The following is a 15,892-nucleotide window of genomic DNA, read 5'->3' on the forward strand; positions in this document are numbered from 1 at the left end:
CTCAGAAACCCTTAATAATTATCTGGAAAACATAATTTACAATCTCTTCTGTAGTTTTTCCTCTAATGGGATTTATTATAGCACTAGTATCATGTGCAAAAAGAACCAGTTCTGCTTGTTGCATGTTACGTGAAGTAGGTAACCCAAATTGAACCTTGTTGGACTCCACTTTCCAATATTGTTTGAATGATATGAATAAATTGTTGCTGTTCTTTCCAGAATTTCTGAAAGAATGGACACTGTGCATTCATATACCATTCACCTCGATGAGGAATGAGTCCACAACCTTCAGTGCGCATGCACATTTACTTTCAACCTCCAGCAGGAGTGAAAATTTAGTGTGCATGGAGGGTATGGACAGGCACTCCAAGTAGGTGGAACTAGGTGGGAGTGTGTGTGTCCGATGGGGAGAGTCTGTGCATTTGCAATAAACATTGTGTGTGGGTGGCACAGTGGTTAATGCAACTGCCTAATAAGCAGGAGACCCCAGGTTCAGGTCCTGGTCTGGCACACATTTTTACCCATCGCTGCTGATTCAGCACAAAGCCATAATGCAACTGATATCATTAGTCCGTCTCATTACTTTCCTTACTCTCCCATCCACCTGCAATTTACATGAAAGTGTTTGAATTATTCAGCGTAACATTTTGTTTGTTAAGTATAATTCAAACCAGCTGTGTGTAAAGCAATAAATTCCATAAAACTTGAGTTTTTCTAAAAGAGTAACATGAATTCACAATCAAATGCCTTGGAATGATCACAAAAAATACCAACTGGTAATATTTTATTATTTAATGATTGTACTATTTGATGAATGAATGTATAACTACTATTCTCAGTTGAGCACCTCTTCTGAGACCCAAACTGTTATACTAAGTAAGTTCTTAAGTGTGAGACTACTCTTGAGTACAGTAATTTTTTTAAAATATTGTGGAAAAAGGTGTTTCAGTCTTTCTTGTCATCTTTCTTATGAAGAGTCTTAACAGCTGCATATTTTAACCCATCTGGAAAAAATTCTATGCCACTGATGCATTACATACATCACTCAGGTCACAGCTTATTAAGCTGTAACAACTTGTCAGAACTCTGTTTGAAACTTCATCAACAAGACATGAGCTTTTTAATATAATTCTATTAATTTGACTGAAGGATGTAGGTGATACTTCTACTTGCTTAGTTTTGTGGAATGATATTCTTAATATACTTATTGCTTCTTCAACTGAACCATAGAATGCTATTTTTACTGCCACATTTAGAAAGCAATTGTTAAAAGTACTTGTAACTTATGAATTATCAGTCCCTACATTATCATTTAGTTTAATTGTTATGGTATCTTGTACACTGATGGACTGTCCTGTCTCCCATCTGATAATCTCCCATATAGTTTTAATCTTATAATCAGCATTATTACTTTTTCTCAGGACATGCATACTGCTTGACATTTGTTTGAACCAGTTCTACAATAAAAGTACATGAATTCAGTTAAGATACAGAATTTGTGTGCCCTAAATTTTGTACAATGATACACAGTGTAAACTGTATTAGGTTGCTTTAGCACAAATTAGCATTCATACAGATAGACTTACATTTGCAAATGGTTTCTTTCAATTTCAGAGTTTCCAGTCAGAGCTGCCATGGGCAACGTGTCCTAATAGATACCATGAGAATGGTTCTTATACTGTGGAACCTGAGTGTGTTGTAAGTACTTGTCAAAGGCTTTAAACAGCATCATACCTAATTTCAGTGACCTGCTGAAAAAAATAAAAAGTTCATTGTCATAATATTACTGCTAATGTGTAAGAAGTAGTAGTTCAGTGCTAGTAAGAGAGCTAATTATAATGGTAGTATAAGGATTCCTATTAAAGTTTCATGTTGTCTGTATCATGGCCTGTTTTTCACACTTTCAAGAAAGACACACAGTAGTGGCATAGAGCCTAATCAGTTTTTGCAAGTTTTGTAAAAATTTTCTGGAGTCATGTTGAATCTCCTATCAGGTAGTAACTTTTTCATTTGAGAAAAATGGGCTTTCAACATCTACAGAGGTATCTGGATCAAATCTAAAACAATGAACGTTTCTAGAGTTCATTTCTGTTGCAATGGAATTGACACTTTGTAGAATTTTTGAAATGTTTCTAAGTTTGTGAGGACCATGAATTTTTGAAAACACTATTTTACACCTTTCTCTAACTAATGAGCCCCATTTTCCTGGCATACTCTCCAACTTTTGCAATGCACCATATACAATTTTCACTGATTTTGTCAATGGTTACTCTAGGTCTTAAAGCTGGCAGATCACTTGTGGCAGAAAACCAAACACAGCCACAATAGAAGTTGACTCATTTCCCACTTCCAAAGATTTGAGAAGTTTTTGTGCTGCTGCAGTTCAAGGTGTTTTGTCCTCCAGAATGATGACCATTTTAGTTATGCACGGGAAATTTGAAGTGTAGTAAACTGTTGCTGAAATCCACGTTCCCCCACTTATTATGGTGGGCTGTGGGACCGACATGTATCTCGTGTAATATCCTTAGATGTCAAAATCCTTCTTGGGGCTTTCACAAACATCTTCTTAACACTATCATTTCCCATATGATCACTGCAGTTAAGCACTGTCAGGCATGGCCATTACGTGGATGAGTGACCATCAGCGACCATCTCAGTATGCCACGTGTTGTTGACAATTTTCCCTTTGCCTTTATGGCAGAGGGGACAGGAGGGGTGGTAAAATCCCTGATCACCAGTCTCTGTGCCAGTGCCCTGGATTCAATTCAAAACCTGTCCACAGTGTCCCATGAAGTGAGGGCAGGCAACACTGTTGACGGTGATTTGTCCGTCGGATGGCGACATTTTGCTCAGTGGTTGCCTTGATGCTTTTCAAGAGCAGGCCATGTGCTGGCACTGGGTTTCACCCCTCCTTTCTCTCATCATTTCCAGCACAAACACGACATTATACTATACACACACCACTACAGTCGTCTACACTTAACAGATACACTTACCCAAACACCACTCATACTTTGTGAAGGAAAGGTGCCTGTGAGCATGAAGGATTGGAAAACAGGTACAATTAGGCAGCTGCGTCTGCCCTTCAGGGTCTCCCAGTCATTCATGCCATATGACTTTACTTTGCTTTACTTCTTAATACTGGCAATCCGTTTTTTGGCATCCAGAAACAAGATATGTATTCCTTCTGACACTCTGTGAAAACCATGTGCATTGTGATTCATGAGAAGCATGCTTGGAAATACCACATGCTTTGGAATATCACTTTTAAACTTGTCCCACACAAACTGCAAAGGTTGAGGATTGCAGGTACACATCAGGTCAAATAGAATAATACAGGCCATTCTCACCAGGAAGGTCATTGTCCTTAGTATTACAGTAGAAATCATCTGTTGTGAAGAACTGGAGAAAAAGTTTAACTTGTTACGGGTACCACTGGAGTTATAATTAACAGCACTGGCATTCTACCGCTGGAGCATGAAATGTTAGATCCCTTAACCAGGGAAGAAAAAGAAAATGGGTACATTGAAGTTAGATGTAGTGGGAAGTAGTGAAGCACAGTGCAAAGAACAGGACTTCTGGTCAAGTGAGTACAGGGTCACAGAGACTGGAACTTCAGCACAATGGCACTTACTAACTGCTCATATTTAGTACTTAACTGTTTAAATAGTGTGACTACTTGTATCAACTGTTCATTGATGGCGACTAATGCAGCTATTCTCTTTAGACGTGCATCTGTCCTCTTCAGTGAATATGCAATGAATTTTTCCAACTTATTCATATTGTTCTTTAATACTTGCTAATTAGTTGCTATAGAGTCTGCTCTGTGATTCAGCTGATTCACTGATGCTCTAATTTGGCTATATTACTATCAACTTCATTGTGTGAAAGGTTATATTCTGTTCTACTGATATTTAATTTGCTTAATTTTTCTGTGCGCTGTTGGACAAACTTGTTTCCTACTCAGACCATTCTATACAATTTCTCATCAAGGGTTCTTCAGGTTCACTTTTACTGCAATTTTACCTGTGACTATCATGCTTTGGCTTTTCTTGTTGTGTAAAAATACAGCCTCAACTGCTTTGCATGTTCTTTCATCTGCTTATTCATAGGCATCTTAATTTTCATGTTGAGTAAGTCTATTGCAGTCACTTTTTACGGTCCTCAGAACTGTGCATCTAGCTTTTTAGAGTGACTCATCCTTACAGTCTCACCATACAAAAAGACCTTATCTCCTGTCCTAAATATTCTTGGACTCTCCATCTTGTTGTAGTGAGCCTAACTGATCTTTTGCCTCCTCTATCATTTCTCTTGCTACTCCACATACTACTTGCATTCTAGTTACCAACTGATATACATAGTCATTATAATTATATCCAACAGTATTTTCATCTTTCTGTAGGACTCCTGGAATATTTACATCTCTCCCAAACATTTATTCAAGCAGCTATGAACACTTCCTTTAAAAAAATCAATCCCTGGTTGTTCAACAGCACTGATAGAATTCTGTACCTTAACACAATTTCTTCTAAAAATTTCTGCATCACTGTCCTGTTGTACTGTCTCTACCATGAATTTGCTCAGGTCATTTTGGAATATCAAGATGTGTCAATTGGCAGCTATATCTAACAGACCCACAATGTCCATGTTACATTTGTCAAATATTGTCACCACTATATCTACAATTACTAGAAGCATCTCTGACGTGCTCTGCATGGACTTATTCATTGGCATTTGTCACATTTCCTAATGTATTCTTCTACATCTCTTTTCATGCCCTTCCACTGCTTATCCTTCTTCATTCAGTGTAAGGTTTTCCGCATCCCTTCATATTTCGGTTGGACCATCCATGAGAGAGCACCCTGCATTCCTACTGCAGGTAAAGGCAAGTGCACCATTCATTTGTGACTTATATTTATAAGCTACAAATAGGAGAAACTTATTTTCAGTTATCTGTGTAGGTGATAGTTAATTTTTTTTTAAATTTTTGCTGTGTTTGTGTGCTTACTAGACACAGTCTTTACTTTTAATAGCCATATAGTGTAAAGCACCCTTGCTTGTATCGATCCTCATATCATACAGGCTTTTATTTATTTATTTTGTTTAGACCAGGTCACTATTGGTTAGACCATAAGTGAGAAAGCATCTTGTGTTCCCACTGCAGATAAAGGCAAGTACATCATTCATTTGTGAATTTTCAGTTACCTTTGTGGACACTAGTTCAGTTTTTTAAATTTCTTTCATGGCTGTGTACTTACTAATCAAAAGTCTTCCATTCTCATAACTGTGCAGTGTAAAGTTTTGCTGTCTTTGGTATGGATAGGGATTGTGATTGTCATGCACAGCTCCAGGCAGTGTTGGCTTCACAGCTTGGGGCTGTTGCCAATGGGTGTCACTGTGGAGGGCCAGATGTTGGCATCTATGGGCATCCAGAATGTTCCACGTGTTCCCCAATTGATCCGCTACTGTGACCACCCCGGGTACTGCCTACAATGAATTTGACCCGTCACCCGTGGTTGAGTGGGAGGTCACTCCAAGGCATGGCAAGAGGATACTACAATTTTTCATTTTGTGAAGTGCACAATTTTACATGTCTGAACATTTAAACCAAGTTGCCAGTCTTTGTACCACTGTGGTCAAGATCTTATTGAATATTGATGCAGCATTCTTCAGATAGTGCTTCATGATATATTACTGCATAACCTGTGAAAAGTCTGAGGTTGCTTAAAATTGCCTGCCAAGTCATTATTAAACAACATGTACAGCAAGGACCCCAACATACTTCCCTGTGTCATTCTCTATCCAAGGTAATATGCTGCATGCTCCCAAATGTGAAATGCTCAATCCAGTCACAAGTTTTGCTTGATACCTCATTTGGTAGTACTTTTGATAATATGCAGAGGTGTGTGTGTGTGTGTGTGTGTGTGTGTGTGTGTGTGTGTGTGTGTGTGTGTGTGTGTTTTATTGTTTTATACACAGTTATATTCCATTTTTTGCTCTCTATTTATTTGTAATGTAATGTTGTTTCTTATGTTACAGACGAGTACACCAACACAGTACTTCTGGTACAGAACAACACTTATGGTATCTCAGGATATAAACAGCCCTGAAGTTTTCAACTGGAAAATAGCCTTAGCCCTTGTTGTTGCCTGGTTACTTGTTTATATGTGCATGATCAAGGGAATAGCTTCTTCTGGGAAGGTATATAATTGCATTTATCTTGTAGATTGATACTGTCTTTGAAAGAAATCATATTGTTATAATAGAGGCTGTAACTGAGTCCTAATTTAGAAACAGAATGCACTGCAATTTCTAAAGCTATGTGTAGTCTGCCATATGTGAATGAATGTGTGTGTTTTCATTTCTAAAATTTCATGTACAACATCTGCTTTGCTATCAATGATTATCATAGCTAAAGGTTTTATCCGTTCATCTTCTTCTGTCATTTCCAGACTTTTTACTACACCAACTACTTTCTGGACTTAGAGTTACTAAGATTTTAAGAACAGTCATTAAACTAGCTCACATCATACAGTATTTTCATTGGTCCTTGGGCTCATTCATTATTCAGAAAACACTTTATGATACAAGCCAAATCAGAACAGAAGACCCAAGTGAGGATGCTCCAGATAAAATGACTGAGACTGCAAATGCGTGATAGTACACTTTATTGCTTGGTAGCAATACATAAAACATTTGTGCATTCTACAGCAGCTCAGAACGAACTGACTCCAAAGATAGTCTTGTTGCACTGCTGCACCACTGACCACAGAGTTTTTCCTATGTTAGCTGATGTGATTATTGCTGGCTTGGTATAGAGCCCACCTCTTCCCCTTCCTTTACAGTGCAGAACACTGGGGGGGAGGGAATAGACAACACTGCTGCTGAGTTCCTCTTCATGCAGCCAAACATTACCAGCTGTGCCATGACTGAATGCCGAAGAAGGGTATTTCTCTGTGCATCAAATGGATGGAGCTAGACATGTTTGCTACTTGTCAGCAGAGATGATATTGCATGAGATGAGAGGGAAGTCATCATGGTCACTCATAAATGGATCACTGATCAGCACTGAAGAGGGATGGAGCCTTGACTGGTGGAGGTGCAAAATAGTGGTTACAGCTGTATCCTATTCTGTTTGCAACTGTTAAGGCTGTGGTTGTTTCTTAGCAGCTGTGACCATGAGGATTCCATCTGCCCATGACCAAAAAGAGGAAGTGCCTGTGTTGACATCCTGCAGAAGCCTGTAAATGGCAAAAGTATATTTTCGGATGTGTCCCTTCATTGTTTTGCCATTTCCCATGGTGTCCTTCTACTATGAGAAGGTCATCAAAGATTCCAACCAAGATATATCCAGGTTGAAATTGTTGTTTGTCTATTCACACTACTACTATGTTGTCAACTGGTTGATGCGAGTACTGTCTTCTATGTGGTCAGTACTATTTACTACCATGTCAGAGTTATCCTGTGGGATACATGCAGGCTTGAGTCTGTTAATGGTAACATTTGTCCTTTCCCCTTGGGCAGGATGCCAAATGTGTTATTGTCCCATCTAATCACTCTGTGTTGGCATGAGTATGATGGTTGCAATGCCAATGGACAATATCATCGCTCAGCAAATTACGTAGTTGCAGTCCTTTAGGGCTTGATGATGAATTAAGATTTTGTGTGAACTGTCTGCTTGGGGGGAAGGGCTGGGGAAGTATCTTCAGACAAGCAATGTGCCACTTCACCTTATGGATGAGCAGAAGAAGTTCTTTCTCTGTTTTTAGTGAGGATGGCCCTGTGATGTCCACCAGTAGAGGTACTGGTTCTCCATGACAGATTTCTGCTAGGAATAGTCAGAGGTCTTCTTTATAAGCCTTAAAACACCCATGGCAGTTCTTTTGTCCACTCCCCTCCATGATACACGAGAACTCTTTTTAGTGAGTGGTGCCATTACTCTGCTAGTCCATTATTTAGAGGGTGGTAAGCTGTGTTTTGGAAACATTGAACACCACACAAGTGACAGCATTCAGTAAAAAGTGGTGATGCAGATTGTCTGCTTTGATCAGTCATAACTGAGACAGGGCAGCCAAAATGAGAAATTCATAAACTGGCAAATGCTTTTGCTGTGATCTCTGCAGTGATGCCAGATACTTGTGTAGCCTTACCCTTCATTACCCCAATGATTGCTAAAAGGATATAACGGAAACCACCTGAGTCATGGTGGGGTCCCAATGATATATAGGTGGATATGTTGGAAGTGGCCCTTATGGATTGTGGTTGCACATACCATCCTATTTTAGGTTGTTGGCAAGCAGCAAATGCTTGCATCCAAGTTTTACAGTCTTTTTAACATTTGGCCACACAAAGTGATCTGTCACAAGTTTTGTTGTCAGATGAATCCCTTGTTGTTAGAGCCCATGTAATTTATCAAAGATGGGTCTCCACATGCTGATAGGCATTAGTGGTCAAAGACATTTCTGTGAAACACCATACACTACTTGTTTAGAGGAGCTGGGAACAGTGCATCATTCTTGACACAACCTGATTGTGGTGTCTTGTAAGATTTTGCACAATTGCCTGCCCTTTTGTTGGGCATCTGTTGGTCTGTTATAGTCAGTATCTACTGAGAGTGCATTGATCCTGGAGAGAGTGTATGCAATGGCATTGTCTGTACCGTGAAAGTGTCAAACGTCTGTTGTGATTTGAGCAATATAATCTAATGGCAAAAACACAGGCGGGCAACAACCTTTTGTGAGATTAAAAATGGAATCTGCCAGACACTAAAGACTGGTGTACAGGGTCAAAGGCTTGCCCTGCACATTGTCTTTAAAGTGCTATACTGCTTTGTGCACCACCAACAGTTCCCTGTCATAAACTGATCATTTATGCTGAGATTCAGTCAACTTACTGGAAAAGAAGCATATTGGTTTTGTATTCCTGCTATTGACTGTTGGTGATCTAGTCCAGTCAAGCAGTTGGTCACATCTGAAGTGATGGACAGTTTTGCAGTGACTAGTGAGTGTGCCTGAGTCATAGCCTGAGAAAGACAGTCTTTAATTTGTTCAGATGCCTGGTACATCTTCAGAGTCCATTGATTGTCTCTTTTGCCAACTGTGTGTTCACCTGCTAACATATTTATCAGTGCTGCTTGAATGGCAGCTGTGTAAGGTAGGTCTTTGTGATAAAAATTTATCCTGCCAAAGAATTGGCATAATTCTTGAACGTTCCGTGTCCTCAGTAGCTGACTAATGATATCAGTCCTATGTACTGTAGGCCTTATGCCTTCATGGCTGATTGAATGATTAAGAAATATAACTACTGACTGTCACAGTTGACATTTAATATCATTGACTAAGATGTGATGCCAGGTTTGTGTACAAGTTTAAGATGCTCATTGTGTTCATGTTGAGAAGCAGAGATGATTAAAATATCACCTTGTCTATGAAACTTTTCTATGCCTCTGTGCTGCATTTTTGAGTCCATATGGCATGTTAAGTGAAGGAATTCATAAATTCCAAAAGGGGTAATAATAGCCATCTTTGGAGTGTCCTTTTGGTTCATTGGAATCTACAGAAAAGCCTTTTTAGAGTCCAGCACATTGAGGTGCCTGAAAAATTATGAGGGAAATCCTGAAAATACAGATTGGATAACTGTCCAGGATGATGTGGCTGTTGAGAAGCAGATAGTCACCACACAGTTTACATGTGCCATTCTTCTTAGGTACAACACAAATGGGTGAGGCCCAAGGACTGTCAGGCTGTCTGAAGATACTGGCTTGTAGTAACTACTCTGTAGGCAGTTTGATTGTGTGAAGTTTACTCAGAGCTAATAATACATCTTATTTTTGACTGGAGGGCCCAACATGGTGTTGATTTTAACATTTATGAACTGTTACACTGTATATAGCACAGTGTCCAAACTGCATACATGAATCTATTGGAGGTGGGGGGACACTCATATGATGTGCATGGGTACCTGAAGACACTGGACTGACCTGTGTTGGTGCTGCTGTACATGGGGCAGACTGCTAGAATGGTGTATGTCTAATTGTTGCCAGTTGTACCATGCTTGCTGACTTGTTTGTGATGCTAATGTCAGAAAGATGAGCTACACCAAGCATGCATGCACAGCCATAAGCTCATGCATAGACATGTGAATTTTATCACATATAGATTTATTCTCTTAATTTAGGCAAATTGTTTCTTGTTTGATGTTGAGGCAGCACTGAGTGAATTTCAACACTGATGCCGGACAGTCTTGAAGTATGTGTTGATCCTGTTTGTAAGTGTTGGCAGAAGAAAGGGTTTACAAGCTGGAGTTTATGGATGGTGGCAGCATGAATAGCAGTGGATCACCAGTTATCCCAGTTACAGCACCTCTACTGCTGTGATGTAGAAGAGTTCTGTGTGCCAAATCAGTGCATGGATAAAAATGTCTTAGAAATTCAACACTTGATACTGGTTCCTTGATGGGCAATAAAAAATTGCAGTGGGAATAAGTGTTCTAAATCCAGGTCCAAAATTCAAGATGTGGTTCTGTATATTTCAGTACATGAATAATTCACTACACAGATTTGGGAGGTAGGTAATGTTTTTTCTAATGGTGGTAGCTTACATGGCATGATGCTCAGTTCAGACACAGTGTTGACAGGAACATATTGAAGATAGTTATCCTTTATTGTTCCATCTCAGCTTCACATTTCTAATTAGATTATATATTTTAAAACTATACTCTGATATATTGTTCTGAGTAGACTGGTTGCTGATGCAACTACTTAGGTCTGAAGATGATTCTGGGTGTTGAAACATATAATGTAATTAAAAATGTGCAGCTGAGATGGAACATTAAATGAGAATTATGTTAAATATCAGTACAGCTGCTGTTTTTTACTTGATGATTTTGTCAGCTGTAGTGAAGAAAATATTGTTTGCAAGTATGAACCAGGATATAGAGTCTATCACCCATGTGTGAGTATGGTGTGCAACTTGAGTGACTCATGTGTTGAGTAGGCAGCAACAATTGGTGCAACAATACAGAACATTCTTCCTATATGAGTGATCACAAGCTGTGTGATTTATAGCCAAAATGTGCCTTAAACAAACAAACAGATGGCCATGTTTCTTATATGAGTATGGAGTGTTGTTGTCAGCTGGATGCTTGTTTGTTTTGACTGGCTGGAGGTGACTGACCCAATGAGTGTGAGTGACATTGTCCTCAGCAGCATCCATGCACACTCAGTTCCGAATGGCTCTCTGCTGTCACATGTCACAGTGTCATCTCTGACCGAGGGAGAGCTTATTATTGTTGTCTGATAAAGAAATACATCTTCATTGTTGTCACATGGCAAGAAGTCTGTCTGCCAAAATAAATCCCACTGTCATTTGAGATCATTGCTAAATCCAACAGAGGAGGTAACTTTACAGTCCACAATGTCCACAGCATGTGGTCTGGCATAAGTGTGGCATTGGTTAGTGTCTGAAGGCATCTCCAAAGAGGACAGAATTAGCGTACCCCAGATGTCTGTGTCTAGTATAAATCATGTAATAGTGCGAATGTGTGTCAAACATCTATGAGTCATGTAACTGAGGCAGAATGTGGGGACCAGCCCAGTATTCATCTAGTGGGATGTGGAAAACCACCCAAAAGCCACATCCAGGCTGACCGGCACACCAGCCCTCATCATTAATCCACTGGGTGGATTTGATCCGGGACCGGATCGCCTACCCGAGTCCAGGAAGCAGCACATTAGTGCTCTCGGCTACCCTGGTAGGTAAAGTTGAGAAGACACCCTGGTGCCTAAATGTTCACCATAAATAACGTGACACAGCTGTTATGCTGTTGTCCTGATGAGGCATTGCAGGAGCATTGCTTTTGCCATGTCATATTTGTTGGTAGACAGGGCTGACAACACAACATCACTAATAATGTTGATGTGCTCACCTAGATGGCTCAGTAATGTAGTATACTTGGAGCTATCATCTGAACTGCCATGGTGCTAAAGCACACACTTGGTGAGAGTAAATGTCACAACCTGTTGTTTCAGACATAGACTGATTGGGTTGTGAGTTGAAGCAGAAAGAACTGTCCCAGAAATTTTAGTATGAATGTTACACCAGAGCTGGTGATGGACAGCTCTCATGGACTGGATGCAACATCAAAGAAAATCCTGATGAAGTGTCCATTTAGCAGAATTGTACACTGTGCAGTAGGTGTAACATAATCAAGCAACATTCTACTGTGTCTGTGACAAATTGTTGAACAGTCTTACTGGTATGAGAATCAGTTGCACTTTTCCCCCAAAGTCACTCAGAAGATAGGTAGTCAGTGCACATGCTTTGGATACATGGAAGGGGCATTGTGGACACCACTAGCACTGAAAAAAAGGGGGGGGGGGTCACTTTCACATTTTACAAAAGGTGAAGATTGTTTCTGTTGATGAGAATCATTAAACTGAACATTGTATAAGTCACTGTCTTGTGTTCGTACTTCCCTAGCACTATAGGTGTGAGATGGTTCCATTGCTGTGACATATAAGATGAGATGAAGAATGCAGGATAATTCATAGTACATGCAGACATTTGTTGTGCCAACACCAATGTAGAGAGGACCAAGGTGATGATGCTCCAGATAAAATGACTGCCACTACTCGTGTGAGTAATACATAATATGCATATGGACACTACAGAAACTCAGAATGAACTGAGTCTTGCGGCACTGCTGCATTGCTGACCAGAGAGTTTTTCCTATGATAGCTGATGCAATTGTTGGTGACTCACCACAAGATGATTTGATGATAGGTGTGTAAAGTACTGTGATGAATACATTTAAAAAGTGTATTGTTTCATATAAAGGGTATTAAACTGAGAGAAAATACTAAGGTGCCCAGAAAATATGTAACTGACAGATAGTTAAAGAGGAAAATAACTGAGGAATATTTGAGCCCTGAAGAAAGTATCATCACATTGTTCAAGATGTACAACTATAAAATTTGTGTATCAGTTGTCCATTTACTCACACTTGCATACACAACATAAGTGGATAAAATGATATAGGCTTATGCCTCATGTTTTTCAAATGTGCTGCTACTTATTATTGTATAATACTATTACCATATATTTAGCAACTGTGCTTTACAGTTTTATAGAGTCAAAGAGTGGGGAACCAACCTTGATTAGTCTTTCATTGTGTATTGTGGTGGTACCAATCACAGTCCTTTTCTTGAGTGCTGAAGTTTTTATTGCTAAAATGTAGTAGTTTGGTACTAGTATTGTCAATACAACATTACTATGAGAGTACATCAGTGACGAAATCTGTTAGAAATTTTATTTCATTGGTTAATTCAGCATGCTTAAGGCTCAGAGACATGGTGGAAACTAGTTGAGATTTATCCAAGTTAGATCAACTGTCTTTGTTACATTAATGAGCAGTGTGTTTGACTTAAGCCATGAGTTTAGTTGGGCTTTGTGTTTTAAGCTATAGAGCTGAACAGCATAACTCATTGGTTCCATTCTTAATGCAGGCTTTTGCCATATTTCTTAATATATCTGCAGCATGTTATAGTTAATTTCTTAATTCCATATTTGAGATGGAGGTTTGCTGTATGTTGCACTTTGTTCTACAGTTTATTTTGTTTTATAAGACTTTCATTTAAACAGAATTGTTTTCCTGTTCAGACAGTCATAAAGTATTAATTATTATCTTGAAAAAAATCAAGTTGCAACCATGAAACTTAGTCGTGGCATTAGTCCTCCTCCACACATTCCCAGTGATGGATAACTTGGCAGATACTTTGGTGACAGACATCTGGATTTTGGGTGTTTTGGAAATATTCCACCTCAAAAATTACATTGTTGTTATTCTGGAAATGCCTGCCACACAATAGTTCCTTCATCCAAAAAAAAAAGAAAGTAGTCACTTAGTGCCATGTCAGGAAACTATTTGGATGGTGGCTGAGGCAAAATTTAATAGCTCAAATAAGAAATGTGTGTGTCTCTGTCCTATACAGAATGAGTTGGAGCATTCTATACTGAATTTGTGGCTAAGTTAGCTCCTCTTTTAACTATAACCTGCCCTAGATCTCTCAAACAAAATACTGTGCCCAACAGTTGGAAGAGAGCACTGGTCACACCCATTTACATAAAGGGTGGCAGAAGTGATCCACAAAACCACCTTCCAATAGCCTTGACATCCATTTGTTGTAGAATCTTAGAACATACTCTGAACTCAAATGTAATGAGGTATCTTGAACAAAATGACCTCCTCCATTCCAACCAGCATGTATTTTGAAAATGTAAGTCACATTAAACCCAACTCTCACTTTTGTCACATGATATACTGAGATCTTTGGATCAATGCAGTCATATGGATGCAGTATTTCTTGGTTTCTGAAAAGTGTTTGACTCAGTACCCCATTACACTTATTATCAAAAGTACAATTGTGTGGGGTAACAAGTGAAATTTGTGACTGGATTGAAGATTTTTTCATTGGGAGGATGCAGCATGTTATCTTCGATGGAGAGTCATCAACTAATGCAGAAGTAACTTTGGGTGTGCCCCTAGGAAGTGTGTTGGGACCCTTGCTGTTTATTTTATATATTAAAGACCTTGCAGAAAATATTAATAGTAACATCAGACTTTTTGCAGATGATGCAGTTTCCTATTATGAAGCTCTGTCTGAAAGAAGTTGGATAAATATTCAGTCAGATCTTGATAACATTTCAAAGTGGTACAAAGATTGCCAATTTGCTTTAAATGTTCAAATGTAAATTTTTTTCACTTCACATATAAAAGTTAGTATCCTGTGACTTTAATATCAAAGAGCCACAGTTGCAGTCAGTCAACTTAAACAAATAGCAGGGTGTAACACTTTGTAGGGATATGAAGTGGAATGATCACATAGGCTCAGTCACAGGTAGGGCAGGTGGTAGGCTTTGTTTTATTGGTAGAATACTGGGGAAATGCAATCAGTCTACAAAGAAAATTATTTACAAATCGCTGCTGCAACCTATCCTAGAATATTGCTCAAATGTTTTGGACTCATACCAAATAGGACTAACAGGAGATATTGAACACATACAGAGAAGGGCAGCACAAATGGCCACAAGTTTTTTTATCTGTATGAGAGCATCACGGGAATGCTGAAGAAATTGAACTCGCACACTCTTGAAGATAGACATACTCTATCCCAAGAGAGCCTACTTACAAAGTTTCAACAACTGGCTTAAAATGATGACTCTAGGAATACACTACAATGCCATACATATCACTCCCATAGAGATTGTGAGGACAAAGAATAGATTAATTACAGTACACACAGAGGTTAAACAATCATTCTTCTCACACTCCATATGTGAATGGAATGGGAAAAAAACCACTAATAACTGGTACAAAGGGGCATACCATATACCATATGTTTACAGTGGTTTGCAAAGAATAGATGTGGATGTAGATTGTGGTAGACCAAAACACTCCCTCGGACAGCTTCGCGTAACCTCATCAGGAGACTTTGGTATTATGCTCCAGTGGTGGTGGTTAGCCTCATATGAGCATTATCTCTTAGCACCTTAGGATGGTGATCCCAGAAAACTCACAGCATCACATTTCCCTACGATGGTTTGGTCTTCACCTTTTTGGCTGTAGTGATTCAATTTGTTTCCACTGCTTACTTCGCTCCTTTGTCTCAGGGACATAATGATATACCTATTACTCAACCTAGGTAGTTAAGCACCTAAAGAAATCATCTGGACTGGCATGAAACAGCTGCTACATTTTTGTTTGTACTCAATTTGGCAGGCTTTCTGAATGAGTGTGAGAAGTAGTGAAACTCAGTGGCCAGTGACATTTGTCACATTCAAAATGTCATGCAACATCTGAAAACTGATCTGTGAATATTTTTCACTTTTTCCAA

The 15,892-nt window shown here is 39.1% G+C and overlaps 1 protein-coding gene across 1 annotated transcript in view; it reads left to right on the forward strand.

Moving 5' to 3' along the window:
* LOC126176606 (sodium-dependent neutral amino acid transporter B(0)AT3) overlaps positions 1-15,892 on the forward strand; it is a 168,746-nt gene that overhangs the window by 63,146 nt on the left and 89,708 nt on the right. Inside the window, exons 4-5 of the mRNA XM_049923765.1 lie at positions 1,615-1,698; positions 6,040-6,201. Of these exons, the coding sequence (XP_049779722.1) occupies positions 1,615-1,698; positions 6,040-6,201 (246 nt within the window). The remainder of the gene's footprint in view (positions 1-1,614; positions 1,699-6,039; positions 6,202-15,892) is intronic.

This window comes from Schistocerca cancellata, chromosome 3 (genome assembly GCF_023864275.1).
Source record: "Schistocerca cancellata isolate TAMUIC-IGC-003103 chromosome 3, iqSchCanc2.1, whole genome shotgun sequence".
NCBI classification, from domain to species: Eukaryota; Metazoa; Arthropoda; class Insecta; order Orthoptera; family Acrididae; genus Schistocerca; species Schistocerca cancellata.